The 22681-nt window shown below is 43.6% G+C and overlaps 1 protein-coding gene and 1 long non-coding RNA gene across 2 annotated transcripts; one reads left to right on the plus strand and one right to left on the minus strand.

Annotated features, from left to right (window-relative positions):
• The first annotated feature begins 1121 nt into the window (after window positions 1-1121).
• Window positions 1122-5439, plus strand: LOC135261850 (thioredoxin-interacting protein-like). The gene is made up of 6 exons (XM_064348508.1): window positions 1122-1607; window positions 2218-2293; window positions 2399-2546; window positions 2687-3046; window positions 3355-3657; window positions 3775-5439. Exons 1-6 carry the CDS (start codon window positions 1352-1354, stop codon window positions 3820-3822), a joined length of 1191 nt encoding a protein of 396 aa, XP_064204578.1. The 5' UTR covers window positions 1122-1351; the 3' UTR covers window positions 3823-5439.
• Window positions 5440-19640: 14201 nt separating this feature from the next.
• LOC135261851 (uncharacterized) lies at window positions 19641-21658 on the minus strand. The gene is made up of 2 exons (XR_010332047.1): window positions 21539-21658; window positions 19641-21372 (listed from the first exon to the last, which is right to left on the minus strand). It is a non-coding gene; the product is annotated as an uncharacterized LOC135261851 (long non-coding RNA).
• Window positions 21659-22681: the final 1023 nt, after the last annotated feature.

Here is a 22681-nt window from a genome sequence, read left to right on the forward strand (position 1 = left end):
AATTGGCATGACAAATTTGTACATTTCTCTCTCTCTCTCTCTTTCTTTATTATTTTTATTTTTACTAGTGAGAAGCGAAAGGCATATTTACACACAGCATGGACAATAACACTTCTATTCTCTCCTATACTGTCTCTAAAAATCTTAATGTACAAACTTGGGATAACTGGGTCTTTCTGTTACACATGGTCACACCGTGTGTATCGTTTGGACATTTTGTAACCTAACAAGTGAATACCACTTCGCTCAGAGATCATAAAAATACTATGTATCTAGAAATTTTATGTACACCCAAGATTCTGGACCACTGGGTCTTTCTGTTACACATGGCCACACCATGAAGGTACAGTTGGACATTTTGTAACCTACAAAGGGAATAACCACTTCTCTCAGAGATCAGAACAATACAGTGTCGCTCATTCATTTCATTTTCATTTTTTTATCCTGCTATTCTTGTGAGATAAAGTTTGACTTTCAAAGGCTTCACATCTTGAATAGGGAAAATGAGTGAATTTATGTCTGGGCTATTACATTTTCGCTACATTACCATCAGTATGATAACCTGTGTGAACTGTTGGCATATTGCGGTATTAGACCAGTGTGTAAACTATATCTGACCTCATTCAGGTTTTCCCCGGAAATAACCATGATACCAGTACCCACATCTAGCCACATTATAGCTTAAACACACCCCAAATCGTGTGCGGGGGCTTGCTTCTGAACAGGCTGTACTGTTTTTGTGAGAGTGAGAAAAAAGTGCGACACATACATCACGTCTTCGTTTTTTTCATGAAAGTCTTGTCTGGTGATTGGTTTTCATACTTTTCCTCTGGCTTGTCCAGACACGCAGTCGAGCCCACGCCCCGCCCCTGAAAGCACCTCACTTTTAGCTCGCAGGCTGTGCATTCGCTCTGTGTTTTCAAGCCATGCGGTGTCCACGCGCCACTCCTGCGCGCCGATTGGCTAAGGTTCACACAAACAATGCGGCTCGACCAATGGGAGCGTTGTGCACGCGGTGAGCCATGCTGTGCATTCCACTTCCACATGCTCGACTGAAAGTAACAACAAGGGAGCTGAATGACTGGCTGAAGCAGCGATATAAAAGCTAGGACGGCCCCTTTGTGCAGTTAGCTTCTAAAGTTACCAGAGAGTTTAGATGGTTGTTGGAAGAGTGGAAAAGTAAGGGTGCTCAATAGCCGAAGTCAATTCAACTTCACAAAGCATTGTTAATACATTCAAGTGTGTTAATCTATTGGCATTTTAACTGCTAAACGTCGATTCTGTGACGCCAGCATCGCGCAGTTGACACTGTCTCTTTTTTATCACTTGGATTTTTGAACAAACAGAAAACATGGTTGCCATGACAAAGAAAGTGAAGACCTTCGAGGTTATTTTCAGCGATCCTAGCAAGGTGTTCTACTCCAGCGGAGACAAAGTCGCCGGGAGGATCGTGGTCGAAGTAACCGAGGTTACCAGGGTTTCGACAATGAAAGTGGTCGGAGTTGGTTGCGCTAAAGTGGAGTATGCCAAGGGGAAACGGCGTTGCCGTGAAGAGATGGAATACCTTAAATACGAGGAAACTCTCCGACTGGACGACCACCCTGCTGGTGAGTAAAACTGATATGAACCAGCTTCGAAATGAATGAATGTAATGAATGTGGCTAATTGTTATGTTAGTTTGCTAACATTCGGTAGAGGTGAACTAGTGCACTAATAAGAGACAAGCTTAATCAGCATGGTTCGGTAGGTTTTTAGCTAACAGGGAAATTGACATCGCATTGTGAACTGAGCGTGGTCACATTTGCATTCTTCTTAAAGTTATGAAAACGGGCGCAGGTGTCGGGATGAATCCACGTTGCGAGTCGGTCTGCGCAGGATGTTTACTTTCTTCCAAGCTCGCGCACGACGCAGTTGTTAATGGTAACATGAGTTACCGGAGGGCACATTGCAGAAATGCATAGTTTAATGCACAGAGGCTGCCAAGCAGTCTTGGCCCAGAATCTTTTCCGCTCGAGCCAGACCTCATATTAATTTCTTAAGATTACAGTAGTGTGTACAATATTCTGTACGGTACAGTATCGCTGTATGACGCTGTGAGCACGTACGAGCTTCGCTTGCAGCCTACATCTTATTAATGTGGAAGCAGATCTTGATACAGCTAGCTGTAGTCAGTTGAAGTAACCCACTTTTCTCTTCTCCCCTTTTTTAAATAAACAGATACTGATGGATCAGTCATCCTGAGGCCTGGGAACAAGTACGAGTACACATTCGGGTTCGAGCTGCCCCAGCAAGGGTGGGTACCTGTCTCTTGTCAGGTTTTTTGTGTTGCTAAGCCTGATATGTTTTTATTTTTTTGTCGTGAAATCCGCGGCTAACGTAAAACGGCGTCTCCCCACAGGCAGCTGGTGTCTTCCTACAAGGGCAAGTTTGGCTACGTCCAGTACTTCGTGAAGGCCTCCATGGAGAGGCCGTCCCACCCTGTCATGGAGGCAAAGAAGTTTTTTGAGGTGGAGGAGCCCTTGGATGTCAACACTCCAGACCTCATGGTGAGCCTTAGTGATGGAACTGCAACCCCCCACCCGAAAGGAAAGGGGAAGGCGGGTGGTTAAAACGAAACAAATTTTAAATGTAAAATAACTGATTCCTGTGCTCTTTGTCTGATGTTTGGCTCTGTCTCTGTTTCCAGTCTCCTACAAGCGGAATGAAGGAGAAGAAGGTGACCTGCATGTTCATCCCCGACGGCCAGGTGTCCCTAAACGCCAAGATCGACCGCAAGGGCTTCTGCGAGGGGGAGGAGATCTGCATCGACGCCAAGTTCGAGAACACCTGCTCGCGCATCGTGGTGCCCAAGGCCGCCATCGTGGCCAAGCACACCTACCAGGCCAGCGGGCGCGCCAAGGTCTTCCGCCAGAAGCTGTCCTCCGTGCGCGGCAACCACATCATCTCCGGCATGTGCGACGCCTGGCAGGGCAAGACCATCCGCGTGCCCAAGATCAAGCCCTCCATCCTGGGCTGCAACATCCTCCGTGTGGAGTATGCCCTCATGGTGAGTGCCCCCCCCCCCCACCCCACACATCTGATTTAGGATGCCCATATTCCCTTACCATGAAGTATAGTATATCCCCAGCCCCAGTAGTTAGCAGTGGAGGCTTAACTTGGTGGTCACAGCCAGTGAAGCTTGCTGCTGGTGTCATGCAAGAACATTGGTTTTCCCAAGCACCCCTCTTGCATTTATCACTGATACACTGATTTAGAATTTTGAAAAGGCCTTGAAAAAACCTACTCTTCAGATGGTTAATGGTTGGTGGAAATAGAAAGTGGACCTTAATACCTTTTCTCCCCCCCCCCCCCCAGATCTACGTGCACATCCCCGGCAGCGACAAGCTGATCCTGGAGCTGCCGCTGGTCATCGGCTCGGGCTCCAGCGGACTGAGCAGCCGCACCAACAGCATGAGCAGCCAGGACGGCAGCCAGGCCTCCAACAGCTGGGTGTCCCTGCAGATGCCCTCGGCCCCGCCCAGCTACTGCGACATCACCCGCGACTGCCGGCTGGACACGCCCCTCACCCCGCTGCTGGACGACTACGACGGCGGCGACAGCCCCATCTTCATGAACGCCCCGCAGTTCCAGTTTCCGCCGCTGCCCGCGTACACTGAGGTAGGTGTCTTATAAAGAACCCCCCCCCCCCTGTAGAGTAACAGCAGTGTATGGATACGTCGCAAGTTTCCCTTGTCGGTGGTCAAACTAATCTCGTTTTTTTTTCTTCATCTCCAGGTCGACGAAGAGCGCAACAGCAACCCCCGCATGCTGCCAGTCTGTTGAAGAGGCCGGGGAGGGCGGGGCGAAAGAGACTTTTCCCCCGAACTTTTACGCCCACCTTATTTGGGCACATTTCTGTTCAGGCATGTGTGAGGACAGAACCTGAGAGAGACTGGGAAACGGAAGGGCCAGTCACTGAAGGTCCTGCGAAGAGCGCGGCGTTGGAAAGGCCTTCTGGGAAGTTTGCGGGGCACTGGAGGGGGGGCGGCAGGGGCGCCCCCTCCGAGTGCGGGAGAGAAGGTGAAGAGTCGAGAGTGAGGCGAGATTCGTTGGGTGTGTTTGGGAGCTTCCTGCCTGTGCTGACAGCCATCTCCACAAAGCTGAGAAAAGCTTGTTTAGGAAAATTTTTTAAAAAAGCTATGAAGGTGTTCGGCAGCCTTCTCCTGTGGCCAGGTTTCCAGGAAACCGGCTGTTCCTTGGGGGGGCGTTAACCCCCCAGAGCTGTAGTCCTTTCCCACCCTTGCTTTGTAGTTTTCAGTCTCACATACTTTGCAAGCTGTGCAGGACCAGCTGAGATGGAGATGGGGGGGGCGGGGGAGGAGGTAGAAGATCTGTGCTACACATTCAAACTCTGTCTGAGTATCTTTGGGACCCAACACGTATCTCCAAGCCCCAGGGTCCAAAGACGTCTTTGTCCCCATCGACGGGCTGCTTTCGAGGGACTGTCCGTTCTAGATTCCCTCCATTCTGAAAGGAATGACTGTAATTGGTCATTCACGCTGAACCACATTCGTTATTTCATGCATTCATTCTCCTCACAGAGCCAGCCTGTGGACGTGGGACGTCCATTTTATATGGAAAGAATTGTAAAAGATTATTTTATTTTTCTGGTTGTGCAGCAGCATTTCTGCATGTTTTTATTTTACTTCTATCAATATTGATTTTGATCATGTTTGTACATTCAGAATCGGTATAAATATTGTATCTGGTGTCTTAAAAAAAAAAACAAATTTATTTGTTTTTTGTGATAATGCACTTTCTACTGATGCGAATTGCTCTTCAACTGCCTACAGGCAATGCCTGTTTGTGTGTTTTTTTTGTTTTTTTTATTTTTAGTATAGTCTTCCAGATGTGTTTTGGAAATTGTATAAACCCTTGTTTCTGGTATGTTGGAGCATTCGTCAGAAGCTTCAGCCCAAGATCACTGTTTGTTCTTTTTCTGACCTCAAAATCGTTAATCTCTAAAGGGCTTTTTGATTTATTCGATTCTAAAGTCTACTGAATTGAGAGGGCCAATGGGAGCCAAAATGGCATGCCAAACCAGGGACAGTTAGGGCCCAACGCTTTTTAATGTAATCTTTGGGAAACCAGGAGATGCACCTTATGATGTTGCTGTCATTGCTAGTATTACGATTGCAGATATGGGTCTGTTCCTAGACTCAATAGTCATTTGAGTTTTTCGGGGACCTGTGACAAGGGTCCAAAATGTTTTTGTTTTATTTTATTTTTTTCCTCATCCAAAACTCAGTGAGCATTACCACTGTAATATAATCGGAGAATAAACTGTGTGCAATGCAACCTTTATATTTTCTACTTGTATTAAATGGAAAGTATTGTGTTTTTTTATATAAGACCCTATGGGTTCGTTTTCTATAAGACAAATAAAATACTTAAAATTCATCATTTTTTGTTTCCTCATTTTTTCGGTTTGTCATTTGAAGAGTGATGGATAGATCGCATCCAAATGTTGGATGCACAAGAAATACAGTACGCCTTGACTTGCAACTGAACACATTACAGAGCTACGATTACTTCTATCCCTCCTGATTCCCCTTGAGGCTGGACACTGCACATCAAAACAATGGAAGTGGGGGGGGGGTGTAGAAGAAAATTTAACTGTCTTACATTATAATCGTGGTATTGATTTTGTGCTGCCAAAGTAAGCTGAGTCAATCTCAGCTCGAGTTTGTGCCAGCCCTCTGAGTTATTAAAAAATCAGAGTAACCACAACGTCGAAAACACCTAGAAAACAATATCTGTAAGATAAAAAAAGCCAATATGGGTTGCAAGGGTCCTTGTGCGAACAAAACTGTTGTGGTGTAGATGCAATGTAAACCATGCACGGGGACTATGCATCAATAGTAGGTGTCAGCTGAACGAGTACTTTGTGTGAGTCTCTTCTGGGGTCTGTGTGAGCCTGTGCTCTGTGTGAGTCTTCTGGGGTCTGTGTGAGCCTGTGCTCTGTCTGAGTCTCTTCTGGGGTCTGTGTGAGCCTGTGCTCTGTGTGAGCTAAACGAGTACTCTGTGTGAGTCTCTTCTGGGGTCTGTGTGAGCCTGTGCTCTCTGTGAGTCTCTTCTGGGGTCTGTGTGAGCCTGTGCTCTGTGTGAGTCTCTTCTGGGGTCTGTGTGAGCCTGTGCTCTGTGTGAGTCTCTTCTGGGGTCTTTGTGAGCCTGTGCTCTGTGTGAGCTAAACGAGTACTCTGTGTGAGTCTCTTCTGGGGTCTGTGTGAGCCTGTGCTCTGTGTGAGTCTCTTCTGGGGTCTGTGTGAGCCTGTGCTCTGTGTGAGTCTCTTCAGGGGTCTGTGTGAGCCCGTGCTCTCTGTGAGTCTCTTCTGGGGTCTGTGTGAGCCCGTGCTCTGTGTGAGCTAAACGAGTACTCTGTGTGAGTCTCTTCTGGGGTCTGTGTGAGCCTGTGCTCTGTGTGAGCTAAACGAGTACTCTGTGTGAGTCTCTTCAGGGGTCTGTGTGAGCCTGTGCTCTGTGTGAGCTAAACGAGTACTCTGTGTGAGTCTCTTCAGGGGTCTGTGTGAGCCTGTGCTCTGTGTGAACTAAACGAGTACTCTGTGTGAGTCTCTTCTGGGCTCTGTGTGAACTAAACGAGTACTCTGTGAGTCTCTTCTGGGTTCTGTGTGAGCCTGTGCTCTGTGTGAGCTAAACGAGTACTCTGTGTGAGTCTCTTCTGGGGTCTGTGTGAGCCTGTGCTCTGTCTGAGCTAAACGAGTACTCTGTGTGAGTCTCTTCTGGGGTCTGTGTGAGCCCGTGCTCTGTGTGAGTCTCTTCTGGGGTCTGTGTGAGCCTGTGCTCTGTGTGAACTAAACGAGTACTCTGTGAGTCTCTTCTGGGTTCTGTGTGAGCCTGTGCTCTGTGTGAGCTAAACGAGTACTCTGTGTGAGTCTCTTCAGGGGTCTGTGTGAGCCCGTGCTCTGTGTGAGTCTCTTCTGGGGTCTGTGTGAGCCTGTGCTCTGTCTGAGTCTCTTCTGGGGTCTGTGTGAGCCTGTGCTCTGTGTGAGCTAAACGAGTACTCTGTGTGAGTCTCTTCTGTGCTCTGTGTGAGCTGATGTGTGAGCCTGTGCTCTGTGTGAGCTGATGTGTGAGCCTGTGCTCTGTGTGAGCTGATGTGTGAGCCTGTGCTCTGTGTGAGCTGATGAGTGAGGGTGGTGATTTGTTCAGGATTTGCGCATAGTCAGTGATGCTGTGTTTGCTCATTCCCCCTTTTGTTCCTAACCCTGTAACGATCCTCTCTCGAGTTCCTAGTGACGCTTGCTGGTTCACTGCTGTGGACCTGGCAAACGCTTTCCTCAGCATCCCAGTGCATCCCGACTCTCAGTATCGGTTTGCCTTCGCGTTTCGAGGCAAGTGGTGCACATGGACTGCCATGCCGCAGGGGTTTGATGAAACTCCAGCCATTTTTTCTGCTGAATTATCTTGAGAAATTTGTTCCTCTTGCAGGTGGTACTTTGATTCAATATGTCAATGATTTGTTATTGCGTTCCTCTTCTGAAGAGGCCTGTATTAATGATACTCAAGCTCTTTCTGTTGAAAAGCACTTTGTAACTTTGTTTTTGAAAAGTGCTATACAAATAAAGTTTATTATTATTATTATTATAAAATGGCCGCAAGGTTTCTAAATCTAAACTTCAAATAGTTCAGCAAACTTTAATATTTAGGCCATGTTATTACACCAGCCAGCAGACAGTTAGGGAAAGAAAGAATTTAATCTATTTTAGCATTACCCCAACCAATCACAAAACAACAAATGATGTCTCTATTAGGGATGGCTGGCTACTGGATCGGATTGTGATTACCTTTACTCATCATGGCATGCTGACGACTCGTGAATGGCCTTAAAGCTTTGACATGTCTGAAACAAGCGCTATCCTCCTCTCCATGTTTGGGCTTACCAAATCATCATCTCCCCTTCAATCTGTTTGTTTCTGAAAAGAATGGATTCATGTCAGCTGTTCTAACCTAGCTGCAAGCTGGTGAACAACGGTCTGTGGGTTGTTATTCCAAACGTTTGGACTCTGTGGCCAGGGGACTAGCCTTAGAGCTGAAGCAGCTAGCACAGAAGCTGTTCTAGCATCTGCTAACATCGTTGCCATGTGCCCCCTAACAGTGCATGTACCGCATGCACGGCCTTGTCTCGCAGGCACGTACTGCACTCCTGCATGATTATTACATTGGCAAAATGTTTTGTTAACCATGTCTCATGTTACACTGAAGTTATCATCCAGCTGGGACTCCTCTTGACTTTTGGGACACAGGTCCCATTTTGTCCCCACAGCTGACTGATCATGGGCCAGAGTGAGTCACAGCAGAGAGTTTGATGTTGAAACTTCTACTGCATAATGTCGTTTTGGGAATGACTCACCATGGGAACCTAGAACTGGAATTTAGTTCCCCAGGGGAGTTTGGTAAGTCACTTACTAACCAGTCAGCAGTCAGATATCCCCTGCTCTTTGACTACCACAACTGGCAAACATTTCTGATAGAAATCATATTTATCACTGGGGGTAAGACATAGCACTCAGAAGTTATTCATTTCAAAATTGCTGTTGGTTTGACAAAGTGCGCAGAAACCGGTTGGACACGCATGGAACATTTCCATATTGACTTTTCTGGCAGTCTAGTGGCTTTTTCTTGTTTACACGGCCAAGGGCTATCGGGTATTTCCCTGTTGGATTGCATTCACATGATAGCAGCAGTAAGTGTCTGAACAAATGTCTGTCAAGTGCCCCAAAAGCGCTATGGAAGTTAGTCATGATCCCAAACAACTCTGGCTTAGATTACGAGCCAGAGAAACTAGCTAACGTTTGCTAAGTAGCTTCACAATGATGAATTATGCTAATCATACCAGCTATTGCCATGATACATTTTTATGTGCATGAAAACCTACAGGCACTATTGAAACTTTAGTACATGACCTGGACGCGACGGTGACGGTGTGTAGCCTACTGTGAAGCTAGTAAGGTAGGATGTAATTGTAGCCTATACAATTGATACGTGCTTTATTATTATTATTATTATTAGGAGATCAGGCTGGCTGAGTCGGTGCCTCGTTTTAAATCCCTTCTTAAAGCACATTTTTTACAAAGTTGCTTTTAAGGTTTTATCCTCTTAATATTTCTACTACTCTTATTTTTATATATTTTTAACATCCTGTTATTTACTATATTCTTTTAACCTTGTATCTATATCTGTTCCTCTGTTTGGCCCTCTTTCATGCGGCTCCTATTTTCATGTTAATTTATTCATATACTTTGTTTTAATGTGTCCCTTAGGCTGTTGTCTACATCTTGTATTATTTTATTTCTTTTTATGTGTGTAAAGCACTTTGTAACTTTGTTTTTGAAAAGTGCTATACAAATAAATTTTATCATTATTATTATTATTATTATTATTATTATTATTATTTATTAATTAATTAATTTGTTACTTTAGAAAAGGTGAGGTTTGCTTGCTTGTTACATTACCGTTAGGGCTTTGTTCGGCGTGAAGTCGAAGCGGAGCATTTCATAAATGACTGGAGGCCGTAAATTCCTTGAGTAGCCATTACAGGTTCATTAGCACGTGACTCATAACTGGTAAATTTAAAGGGCATATTTTCGAAAATTTCAGTGTAGCGATCGTTCATTGTTGATTGATGTAGAATATATTTACGCAATAAATACTCCCAGTGCAACGCGCAATGTGCCCAGTGATGCACACGTTTGTTCAATGAAAAGCTTCAATTTTTACAGTTGAATTTACAATAGTGTTCATGCAGCTTTGCGGTATTACCACCTTTATTATTAACACTTCTTTGCGGCCATTATGGAGATAAAAAAGGCTTAATCTTAAAATGGCCTCATTATTATGCAATGAATACGTAGCGGGTCATTTTTTAAAAAAGTGTTGATTTACAATTAAGCCCTGCAAAAATTGGCGTTGGTGATGGAAAAAGGGAGGAGAGGTTAAAAAAGAATAAAATACCTGTTCTTAAAGAATAACTTCGCATCTGAGCATATATCCAGAAGGGCTATTTATGCAATAGGTGACTCAAGGACAGGTGGAAAAACTGTGTACGTGCTGACAGAGTGTGACAAAATCAGTGCTAGGGCCTGTGAATTCAGTGTACGCACAGTGTTTTTTTAATCATATCCTAAGGCAATCTGGAACATCTAAAATCCAAATGATACGAAGAGGGCGTGGCAGTTTCGTAATTATTCATTTCCCTGGGAAAACAAGTTTGAATGATGAGGGAAAAGAAACGCTAGATGTAATAATAAAAATGAAGAGGTAAAAATCGTAGTGTTGAAAAATTATTGGAGGTGCGTTCAATGAGGAAAAAGTGCAACCAATCGAACTAAATCATGCAATTGACAACCGTATTTAGGCTATTTCTTAAAAGCATCGGTTTTATTGAGATGGAACGTTTCCTCATGAAGCAGCATTCATAAGGAAATGACATCAGGGGGTCTGGACAGGGTGTGACTAACATGAAGACGTTAGATAGTTCTGACGTTAATATCAGTGCTAAATGTACAGTACCCTCCGCGAGTTGCGCAGATATTCACGCTGGTCAGTGCGGTGGCCTGAGACTGCTAAGTTGTCTGTTTAAGCAGCGCGCACGTTCTCCAAGATGTGCACACGTCGTCGCCGGCCCTGCAGGGCAATAGATATGGATGGTTTCGTTTATCTCTTTGTCTCAGCGCGTTCGTGGCCGCACCCTCTCTAAATGCATCACCCCTCTGGGAAGGTGCCCCTCAACTCTCCCTGCGTGCCAAATGCACTCTAACCCTGGGTAATGTTTATTATTTATGTTATTATATGTATTAACGTAGTCATTTTATTAGCGATTCATTCTTTGTAAAAACATTTAATCCCATGTTTATTCTTTAATGTTTATCTTATTTCATTTGTTCTCTTGTGTTCATGTGGTGTATTAGCCTCTATTGCTGTAACATTTTCATCTCCTGTATTATTTTTCCTTTCAATCCTTCATCTCCTGCACTGGAATACAGTTTTATTAAAAATAAATAAATGAATAAAACTCCTTTTACAGTTTGACTGGCTATATGTGACAGGCTGGGGGGAGAGCTCTTCTGGGTTGTGAAAGACCTACCTCAGCAACCAAAGGCTGCTGCAGTACCTCTGAACCAATCACAATCTGGTACTGACAAAGTGCCCATGTTGTTGCACATACTGACTGTGGCCAGAAATTGAGTCCTGCATTCAACCAGCGGTTGTTGAATCTTATTGTATGTCGCATTGGATAAATGTAATTTGTCCTGAGGCAATATTCATGACTCTTGCCAGGTTGTCATTGTAAACAAGATTGCGACCTTATTGACCTGCCTGGTAAAATAAAGAGTAAAAAAACTATCTTGCCAAACTGATCAGGAAGAAAAACAGTACACACCTTCTTTTATTTGCCCAGCAAAGTTAACAACAAAACAAAGGTTGTTTGAATCCGGGCCAAAGCTGCTGGTGTACCATAACATACACTTTCACTTTTGGAACCTTTTTTTATTTTTTTTTTAGGTTTGTGATGTATGGACAGTGGGAACAGGTGGAACTGCGGTATGGTCCACTTTGCATCGGGGTATGAAATCTTCTCTTTTCCCCCATGAGCTTCACTGCAACTAATTGGCAAAAATAATTCAGCACAGGCTGGTCTTCTATGCAAAATCTTCCCCCAATGTAAAACTCGTAAAGAGGACAGCATCGGTCAGAGAAACTCTGACAACAGAATGAAAATGGTCGGTCTGTTTACAGGGTTAAAAGGGTTTGTGTGTGGTTTCCGTGGGATGGGCTTGTACTGTAGATCTAAATCGTGAACCGCAAATATTGACGATCACATGCACACCTGACCATTCCGTAGGTCATGTCTTTCTTTTCAATTGCCTAGTCTCTCCCCATAACCTTTTTTAGGTTGTGAGGTCAGAAATGTGTGGCTTAGAATGTTCTTAACTGAACATTCTAATGCTGATGCAACAATCACAACTGGCAATAGAAAACAGTGGAGTTCCAGAACACTGAATTTAAAAAAAAACATTCCAAAACACCTAGTCTTAAAAGGGTTAAAGCAAGGTGGATTCAGTTCTGTTGACAAACACTGTGGTAAACAGGTGGTGGTTATCAGTATGGTCCTCCATGATAAAAAACCTCCTTTCTAGCCAAGTATAAAACCTTAAGAGGAATACTTTCGATTTACTGTAAAGCCTAATAAACCTCCTCTTCTGAGGGTAAAAGGGTCATGTGAGAATTGCCTTGTAGGCAAAAATAGAGCAATGTGACAAAACATTTGCATCTTTGTTGCTAACCACTATCTGTTACTCCAAAGAAATGTTAATTATTCTGTAGTACAGCGATCACCTCTTGCTAACATTGATTTGGACAAGCTGGCTATACGATTCAGAATGTTGCTTCGATTTAACTGTCAATAAAGGCACCATTTTGTTGACAATTGCACATCTTATACGGATTCATTTTTTCCAAGTTGCAAGATGTTTGGATATCAGACGTCGAATGTTGACCTTGACTGTGTGAGTGAACACCTCCGGCACACAGGCTAAGAGAGAAAGCTACAGGTGAATGAGTAACAGGTAGGCAGGGTTTTCCATGGCTTTTATTAGGCTTTACAGCTTTTTATTAGGCTTTTAACCTTCAATAAAGGCAACATTTTGTGGACGATTGCACATGTTCCATCACACTTGTATAGTTTAATTCCAAGTGGGGAAGCTGTGTTCCAGATAACAAGATGTATTGATATCAGATACCAAACAGGACCTTGACTGTGTGAATGAACACATTTAGTAGAGTGGTGTAGCTAATGGAGGAATAGAGTTGAATGAGTAACAGATGGGAGGAGTTTTCTTTCCCTTTTATTAGGCTTTACAGTAAATCACGAGTATTCCTCTTAACGGTTTCCACTTGGCTGGGAATGTGGGAATTTTTTTAATTTATCACAGAGTACCATTCTGATAACCAACAGTTTACAATGGAGTTTTCCAACACTTGAATCCACCATGATTCACCCTTTGAAGAGGAGGTATTTTTTGGAATGTTTTTTTCAGTGAGTCAGTGTTCTAGAACTCCATTGCTTTCATTTACCAGTAATGAATTTTACCTCAGCATTAGAATGTTCAGTTAAGAATCACATTCTAATCACTTATTTTTGATCTTACACCTTCAGGGTAAAATGCTATGCTCAGTTTTGTTGGTGCATTTACACATTCTCATCTGAGCAACTGCAACCATTATGGAGCAAATATGAAAACGTTCTTCCTTACGGGTCATGATCCAAATAGCACTGGCATCGTCTCACTGGTTTCTGTGTGTTTGCTAAACGTTTGGGAGCAGGTAAAACTGAGGACCACTGAAAGCCAGGGAGCTGAACGTGGCGGGAGCAGGTTTGCCCAACCGAACGAACATCACCGCAGAAAGTTCTAGACTGCTACTGGCTCTGTTTACTAGGCAGAAGTAGAAGATCCAGGTTCAGGAAGTAAAAGTCCTTCCCAGTGTTTTGTTGCAATCACATGGATTTGCATATTAGCAGAATTCTTCAGCCAGGAGGTAGAACTAATCACATTGGTGAAATCAGCCAGCTGAGTTTGTGGATGGAAGAAACACAGGGCAGAACTTTCACTTTTTGAAACCCCCTCGTCTTATCACCTCTGCTAAAAAAAAAATTCATTTTGTGATGCTGAGGTGTTGCCATTTTACATGTCTACTTACAACAACAAAAAAAGATGTTCTGTTCCTTCTGCTCATCCATAAATCAACTCTAGCTTTGTGGGATTTGTAGTTCCAATATTTTCCATTTTCTTCAGAAAGCATTTTTTTTGTCCAAAAGCTGAAACCAAGGTATCTGTTGCCTGTTTGTGGTCAGTGGTGCTGACAGGCAAATTTAGTGTAGTTTTGGCTTTAGAAATGAGTGCTAAAGGCAAAATATCAGTTTGGCCACGCCTGGATCCCTCCTCCACAAGACCGTAAACATGAAACTCCCTTATTTTTACAGTCTTTCACAAACCCGTGACCTTTCACCTCTCTCAGCTCCTGAGGCTTGCTGTAAATCACTAAAACGCAGGCCCTCTTTCCATCCGGGCGACACGGTGGTGCAGTGGCAGGTATTGTCACAACAAGAAGGTCCTGGGTTCATTACATTACATTACATTACAGGCATTTAGCAGACGCTCTTATCCAGAGCGACTTACACAACTTTTACATAGCATTTTTACATTGTATCCATTTATACAGCTGGATATATACTGAAGCAATTTTGGTTAAGTACCTTGCTCAAGGGTACAACGGCAGTGTTCTACCTGGGAATCGAACCTGCGACCTTTCGGTTACAAGTCCAGTTCCTTCCCCACTGTGCTACACTCCGTCCGAAGTCTGGTTCGAAACCAGATCCAGCCCCTCAACAACCTGCCAATCATTAAGAACATCCAGTCGGACGAAGCCCCTCCCAGAAGCCGGTTGCCGGGAAACACAATCATCTAACGTTGTCTGGTGTGGACCTGTGGGAGTGTTCTGACAGTTTAAAAAAAATAATTTGTCTGACGTAAAGAAGGGTGTGGGAGTTTTGCAAATGGCTGTTTTTCACTAAGCCTGGCTGAGCGTTTTTGCTTCTGTCATTTTGGCACAGGGGCGAGGCCTCTACCTATGAGGCAGACAGCAAAAGCCTCCAGACATGATGTATTTATCTGCAACTTTGGATCCACACTGCTGCCTGACTCTGCTTGCCTGGGTTTGCCTCTGACGGAGGTGGCAGTTAATCTCTTCCCATGATTCACTGGGGCATGGAGCAGAAATTCTGTTGCTAAGCAAAAAATCAAAAACTCTGGGTCAATTGCAATGTGCTTAGGTGGAGTTTAAACCTCAAGTTTAAACCTATAGACCACAGGACTACATAACAATCAGAGCAGCTATCCAAAGCTGTGGCATAAGGATTATAGGTATTCCAGTTGAAATGCAATTCTGTGATCTGGTTTAAACTCCAGCTAAGTGCACTGCAATAGACCTTCCATGTCTAGTGTTGGTTTAATACAGGGTGTATTTCTTTGTTAATGAATGAATATGCATATTGCTTTGATCACTTGATAATGAATTACATGGTGCCTAATATGTAAAAATTATTCTTCAAATTTAGTGATATCAAGTGGACTTTTCTTGCCTTCTTGCAGGCCCAAACTTGTCTGATGTAACAAGAGGAGGGATAATTTCTCAAAAAACATGGCTTAATCCTACAATATAATTAATGTAATTAATCTCTTAAAGTGTAGTGATTACTCCTAGCCAATTGCATTCGGTCTGTCGTTTTCATATTAGGCAGAGAATTACATAACTGAGAAAAGAGGAGAATGGATCCCAACCGCGAGCTGATGTTGACGGGTTTAAACGGTAATCAATCACGGCGCGAGCCATTTCGGCTGGGACACTTGGCAGCAGTTAGCTGCGCAATGGTACTGCCAAGATGCGTGGAGCATTTAGCATAGCCCGCGGCGCCGTTTGACAAACATAACATACGAGGGGCGTGTCTGCCGCGAGAGAGACGGTTACGAGGCTACGTCACCGAATATTAAGCAACTTCCCCGCCGCTCTGAAACCCAGGAAGGTGTAGTCCCTAAAGAACGTTGTTTTTACTCTTACATACCGGGACAAAGTGTTCCCTGTGCGCAACTGTAAAGCTCCTGAGAAGTGATTTACCTGTGAGTAGAGTGAGCTCGGACCTTCGGCGAGCGCTGCGATCTGTCATCTCTACAGACAGCTGAAGGCTAATGTGACATTGAACATTCCCGATTCACATACTGTACCAGTTGGGTCATCGGAAATGAATTTTGGGTGCTGGTGTAAATAAATGGCATCACAATGCAGGATATTGGCGATTAATGAATTGTACGGAGTAGATTATTAAGTAATTGGCGTGTCTTCCTTGCATTTGTGAAACTGCTAAATTAAAGAATAGTGAACACCTACGTATGTTCTGGGTTCTATCAACATTTTTCCTTTAGTTATAATGAATAATTATTTGTTTCCTTTTGTTTTGTATTTGGGGAAAATATCAAATTTTATATAATATTTCAGTATCTGAAATAGACCCTACTTTTTGTTAAGGGATAGTTGTTGTTAAGCAATTGATTGGCAATGTGATGTGCCTTGCGCAGTGATACTGTAAGACCGAATATGTGCTTGAACTATTAAGACAACTTAACTGTATGTTGTGGTTCAAGTCATCATTTTTATTGCTGTTAGTTTAAGTAAACAACACAACACCTTTCTTCACAGACACAGTTTTTCAAGTTCAGTGAACAGCCAAAGCTAAATAGCCGAAACTGTTCGGCGAAGTGAAGACATGTCTTTGGCTTAAATGAAAGTCGAAGTTCAGGGCACATCTTTATTAAATGAATGCCAATGCGAGCAGTTTCAGGTGCGTAGAGTGAGGCGAGAAGCTGTAAGGCAGGAGGAGTCGCACATAAAAGGAAACAGAAAGATGGGAAGGGACTTGCAGAACACGCTCCGTGACCTTGGCGTGACCAAAACAGGGAGCGAACGGGCCGCAAACAAGTCCATAATAAATGAAGGTATGTGCTTTGGGACGTGTAAAAATAAAATCAGAACAGCTTGTTGTTGTGACTGTGCGGGCTGGTGGGGATAGGGGGGTGGGGGGGGGGGGAGATGGGGGAAGCGGGGGCTTATATTTATGGTTTTTCTGCCCTGTTGTGGAAAAAAAACCAAAAAAAAAAAAAAAAAATCCAACTGAGGCCCTCGCTGGCCGAACAGCCAGTGAAACTGGAGAGCGGCGTGGGCAGAACTGTGATTGATTGGCAGCCTGTGGCAGGTGGCGTGGAACGTAGCGGAGACGCGGTCAGTGACGGCAGCCGCCGCGGTGCGGTAATACTGTACTCTACGTGCGCGCGTGCCTCCGTCCGCTTGCCCTCCAGTCAATGGACAGGTTGTTCGCTGGCCCCTCTGGCCTTAGATGAGAGGAATGTGTCTCCCATGTGCAGCGGAACAGAATGCCTCGTAAATACTCTGACGCCAGGGCCGGTTCTCAGAATACTCGGGGTAGATGGAAATGTACGCTGGATGGAGATGGAGTGGGGGAGGAAAGGTATTTCTCCTTGGGGGCATGAAAACCGAAACCCTGCCCCCCCCCACCCCTGACCCCTGACCCCTCTCCCCAAAGGTTCTTCCCAGGTCAGGAAAACAGGTCAAATACTTTCACCCTTTCTAGAAAAACCTCCCTCAGCTGTGTTTCTGTGCTGACTGCACATGAAGGCATGCAAAAGGGAAGTCCGAGTTCAGGAGGCCTTTAACTTCTGCAAGACTGCATTAACTCAGCGTGAGGTCACAAGCATGTGATTAGAATGTTCCTAATCGAACATTCTAATGCTGATGTCACAATCAGTGCTGGTGATTGAAAGCAATGGCGTTCTAGAACACTGACAGAATTTTTGTTGTGGGAAAAAACAACATAAAAAGAAACCTGCACTTCAACGGGTTAAAGAATCATATGAGAATTACCCTGGACAAAACATTATCTTCTTTTATCTTTAATATCCACTGTCTTTTATTCCAGATAAATGTTAATGATGTTTTGTACAGTTTAATTATACGAGATAAAGAGATCTTTTGATATCAGATATCAATCATGACCTTGATTGTGTGAGTTAATGCATCCAGTACAGTGGCATAGCCAACAGAGGTATGGAGTATGACCGGAAAAACAGATGGGAGGGGGTTTCCTCAGTTTTTATTAGGCTTCACAATAAATCACGTGTGTTCCTCTTAAGGTTTTACATGTGGTTAGGAATGAGTTAAAAAAAAAAAATTATCACAGTGGACTGTACTGATAACCAACGGTTTACAATGGTGTTTGTCAACAGAACTGAATGCACCTTACTTTAACCCTTTGAAGAGTAGGTTTTTTAAGAATGTTTTTTCAAAATTCTGAGTCAGTGTTCTAGAACTCCGTTGCTTTCAGTCCCCAGTAGCGATTGTTACATCAGCATTAGAACGTTCAGTTCAGAATCACATTTAATTAATTTTTGATCTTACACCTTCAGGGTTAAATGCTATACTCATTGCTGCCAATGCATTTACACATTCTCATCTGAGCAACTGCAACCATTATGGAGCAAATATGGAATGGTTATTTCTTACGGGTCATGATCCAAATAGCATTGGCTTTGCCATAATGGTTTCTGTGTGTTCGCTAAAGGTTTGGGAGCAGGTAAAACTGCAGAGGAGCACTAAATGCCAAGGAACAGGGTGTGTAAAATATGTAAATTTTCACCAACTTATGAGAATATATAGGCCTACAGTTCATAGTATTGCAGAGTTCAGTGTACAGTAGTGTGGTTTGCAATACATTCTTAAGCAGACAAGTTTGCATTTTTTGGTAAATGGGGCTAATTTTTGTGTAGCTATCTCATTTTCTTTCCCATTGCTCTGCTGTAGAAAAGTTCCTTCCTTTTCAACCCGTCTTTTAAGTTCTTAGAGTTCCTGTCACATCCTTCGGCCATTAGAGTCCCCTTTACACCCTCTGAAGATCAAACCAGAAAATGATAAAAAGAGTAAATCGCACTGCGATTCAACATAGGGCTCTGGCGTGTGACAGTAGAACAGAAATGTCCTTGATCGAGTAAGACGAAGTCAGCTTAGATGAGAAATCGTGGACTAGGTTGGGAAGGTCAGGATGGGATCAACAAAGCTCTACATGACTGTGTGGCTGAGGTATATCAGAAAAGGTGACTATAATTTCAAACAAAATTTCCCCAAGGTCAGAAACATAATAAATGCAATTGGCCAGATATCAACATTTTGAGCAGACCAATGAAAATCATCCCTCCGTGTGAAGGAGTAGACATGGTGTGTGTGTGCCCTGTGAGATTCTTACGTCAGGCAATGTCATTCTAGAACACTGACTTGGAAGTTTGAAAAAACATTTCAAAAAACCTACTCTTAAAAGGGTTAAAGAATCATGTGTGAAATTGCCTTGCTGGCAGAAAAAGAGCGGTATGCCCAAACATTTGCATCTTTGTTCATATCCACTGTCTTATCACCCCAGATAAATGTTAATTATATTGTGGTACAATGATCACATCTTGCTGACATTGATTGTTTTGGACAAGCTGGTCATGTGATCCAGGATGCCGTTCCGATTTAATCGTCAACAAAGGCACTGTTTTGCAGACGATTGCACGTTTTGTATTCAGGTTTATTTCATTGAGTAAGGAGGGAAACTTTGTCCCTGATAGCAGAATGTTTTGATATCAGATATCGAACACTGACCTTGATTGTATGAGTAAACACATATACTGTAGTAGAGTGGCGTAGCCAATGGAGGAATAGAGATGACTGCATAACAGATGGGAGGGGTTTTCTTTAGCTTTTAATAGGCTTTACAATAAATCACAAGTATTCTTAAGGTTTTACACTTGGCTGGGAAAGACGGTTTTATTTTTATCACAGAGGTCCGTACTGATAACCAATAGTTAATGACGGTATTTGTCAACAGAAATGGATCCACCTTGCTTTAACCCTTTGAAGAGGTGGTTTTAAAAAAAAATGTTTTTTTATTTTTTATTCTAAGTCAGTGTTCTAGAACTCCGTTGCTTTCATTTACCAGTAGTGACTGTGACATCAGCATTAGAATGTTAAGAACATTCTAATCACATACTTTTGATCTTACATTTGAAATGGTATGTCCAGTGCTGCTGGTGCATTTCAACATGCTTGTTTGAGCTACTGCAGCTGTTATGGAGCAAATACAGAACAGTTGCTCTTTACGGGTCATGATCCAAATGGCATTGGCGTCGTCATAATGGTTTTTTGTGTGTTAGCTAAATGTTTGGGAACGGGTAAAACTGCAGCGGACCGTTAAATGCGTGGGAACAGGATGTGGCTGGTGACTGTTTCCTCTGAGAAATTTTTACTTGACTGACACCTCCGGAGTGGACTCTAGGGAAACTTCTCTCATGGAAATGGGGCCACTGCTAAGTGCTGACACTGCTGTCCTACAGTAGGCTTCCGATAAATACGGTGTTTTCCTACAAGAACTGTATATATATTCTTGGGAAGCCTCCCTATACTTAGGCCCTGTTGGCCTCTCTGGAGATGGGAAATTTGGCCCTGTTGGCCTTGAATTGCAGGCACTTCAGACTCTAAGGCTGATCCTGTTCAACAAAGAGCGCGAGTGGCACTATTTAAGTAAAATAAAAATAAAAAACTTAAGAGCTTTATGTTCTGAATGCACAAAGGATATGGCATTCACTGTAAAATATATAAATCATCACCAACTGAACTTGTATACATAGCATATTGCAGACTTGTGTGCACAGTGCAGAGGTATGCAGACAGCACAAGATTGCATGTATGGTAAATGAGGAAAATTTTTGTGTAGATATATCATCTTCATTTCCCATTGCTCTGCTGTAGAAAAGTTCCTTCCTTTCCAACCCGTCTTTCAAGTTCTTTGAGTTCCTTTCTCATCCTTCGGCCATTAGAGTACCAAATTTATCATGACAAAACAGCGTGTCTCTTCTCATATCGATAGCACACATCCCAATCGCCATCTTAAATATTAAACCAATATAATTTTATTAATGATAAAAAGAGTAAATCGCACTGTGGTTCAACATAGGGCTCTGGCGTGTGACAGTAAAACAGAAATGGCCTTGATCGAGTAAGTGAGAAATCGTGGACTAGGTTGGGAAGGTCAGGATGGGATCAACAAAGCTCTACATGACTGTGTGGCTGAGGTATGTCAGAAAAGGTGACTATTAGTTCCCAAGATCATGAAAATAGCAGATTAATCGACCCGGAAGTCCTTATTTGAAGGGAAACAGTGAAAATCCCCTCTTCCCTGTGACAGAGTGTGTGTGTGAGGTTCTAACATCAGGATTTGGACCAGAAATGGAAACTGGGAGGTACTGGCGAATTAAACCAGAGCGAGTGCAAGATAAGGTAAGTGTGTTAGAAACCTGATCTCACTGCTTACTGACTGTGTGGCTGCACACAAGGGCAGATCTTTCAGGATGAGGCCCCACTGAACCCCCACCCCCACCCCTGCCCTACTCTGTTCTCCAGCCATCGGGGCCAAATAAACAAAAGGGACGAGTCCAAGTGGGGCTGGGGGCCAACCATGCCCCCCCCCAGTCGAAGCAGTCTGACACACGCACGAAGGCTTGGAACCCTGGCACCCAGCGACATTCCGTTTCCATGGCATCAGTTTCCTGGACCCCGTCTTGCAGTCCAGTCACCAGGTCACCGGGCCCAGATCCAACAGCCTTCACCGCACTGTTGCCACGTGTATTTCTCCGCAAACATAGCTGTCAGCAAGAGCTGAACAGTAGAGTACCTCTTCATTATCCTATTGGTCAATCTGCTTGCCGGGGTGTCACATAGAATTGACAGAAAGTAAACAACTAGAGTTCAGAAATCACATCAGGTGTTAAATTAAAATGCTATTGCAGCCTAGCATAGACGTGACCTCTAACCTCCCTCGCACCTGTCGCACACCATGCTGCTGTCGTTGCCATGCCAACCAGCATGCTCTGCTGTTATCATTATCCCGACTGACTAACACTTTGTGACCACGTGCTTTCAAACAGCACTGCGCACAACTAAGAGACTGACTGATTGATTGATTGATTGATTGATTGACTGACTGACACCAGTAGAAATGAGGGTTAATGTGATGATGTTTTTCCTGTGCCCATAGACATGGTAGCTCTTTCCCGTGCTGTGATTGGAGGGATGGTGCAGTGTTGTGCTCAAGTACTTCCCTGTGTCCCCTTAGTTGAGGGCTGTTCTGAAGGGCCAATGGGTCTGCTGATTTTTGGTGTTACTCCACACATAATTTATGAACTAAAGCGGTTTATGAAGTAATTCTGTGAGGAAACTAAAGGATAGGACTGGACACCCTTGTTAAAGATTCAATCACATTTTTTAAAGGTTTTTCCTTAATTGGACTGGTGGGTTTGGTGACTGGCTCTTGCTATGCACAGTCCCTCCAAAGGCCAGATGGATAACATCAAACTTTTCTCAAAGTTTGCAATAGTGTTCCAACTAGTTAAAAAAACTATAGTACATGCAACGTTCTTAATGAACATGGAAGTGTGCCTTAACTTCTTGAGCGATTTGCAAGTGCATCAAAAACCTTCTTTGACCTTAGAAAATGTATTTAGAGAACTCAAGAACATCTGACAGATATGGTACGGTGTAATTATAGGCTCTTGTTCATTCTGACAAAACAACTACTTTCAGTTGGCAGGTAAACATTTATAAATTGCTTCAAATTAGTGAGATGATTGACAACAGCTCTGCCCAGTACACCTGTGCAGTCTTTACCATTGAAACTGTCAGCACAGACTCTCTCTACACAAGAGAGAGCGATCCTTCTGGTTTTTCTTTTACGTAACCTGGCTTGTGTTGGACGAAGGGGAGTCGACGGCCGTCTGTCACGTGTCTGCTTGCAACACCTGCCCCACCAATGAGGTTTGAGCGTCGTGGGGGAGTGAGCTTATGTTGTGGTTTAAAAAAAAAAAAAGATGTTTTGGTGCACACACGGCGTTCGATTTGACACGCATGCGAAGACTGACGCATGACCCCTGCAGCCACTGAGTGTGACATAACGGGCAGGGCTGACACA

This window comes from Anguilla rostrata, chromosome 8 (assembly GCF_018555375.3).
Source record: "Anguilla rostrata isolate EN2019 chromosome 8, ASM1855537v3, whole genome shotgun sequence".
NCBI classification, from domain to species: domain Eukaryota; kingdom Metazoa; phylum Chordata; class Actinopteri; order Anguilliformes; family Anguillidae; genus Anguilla; species Anguilla rostrata.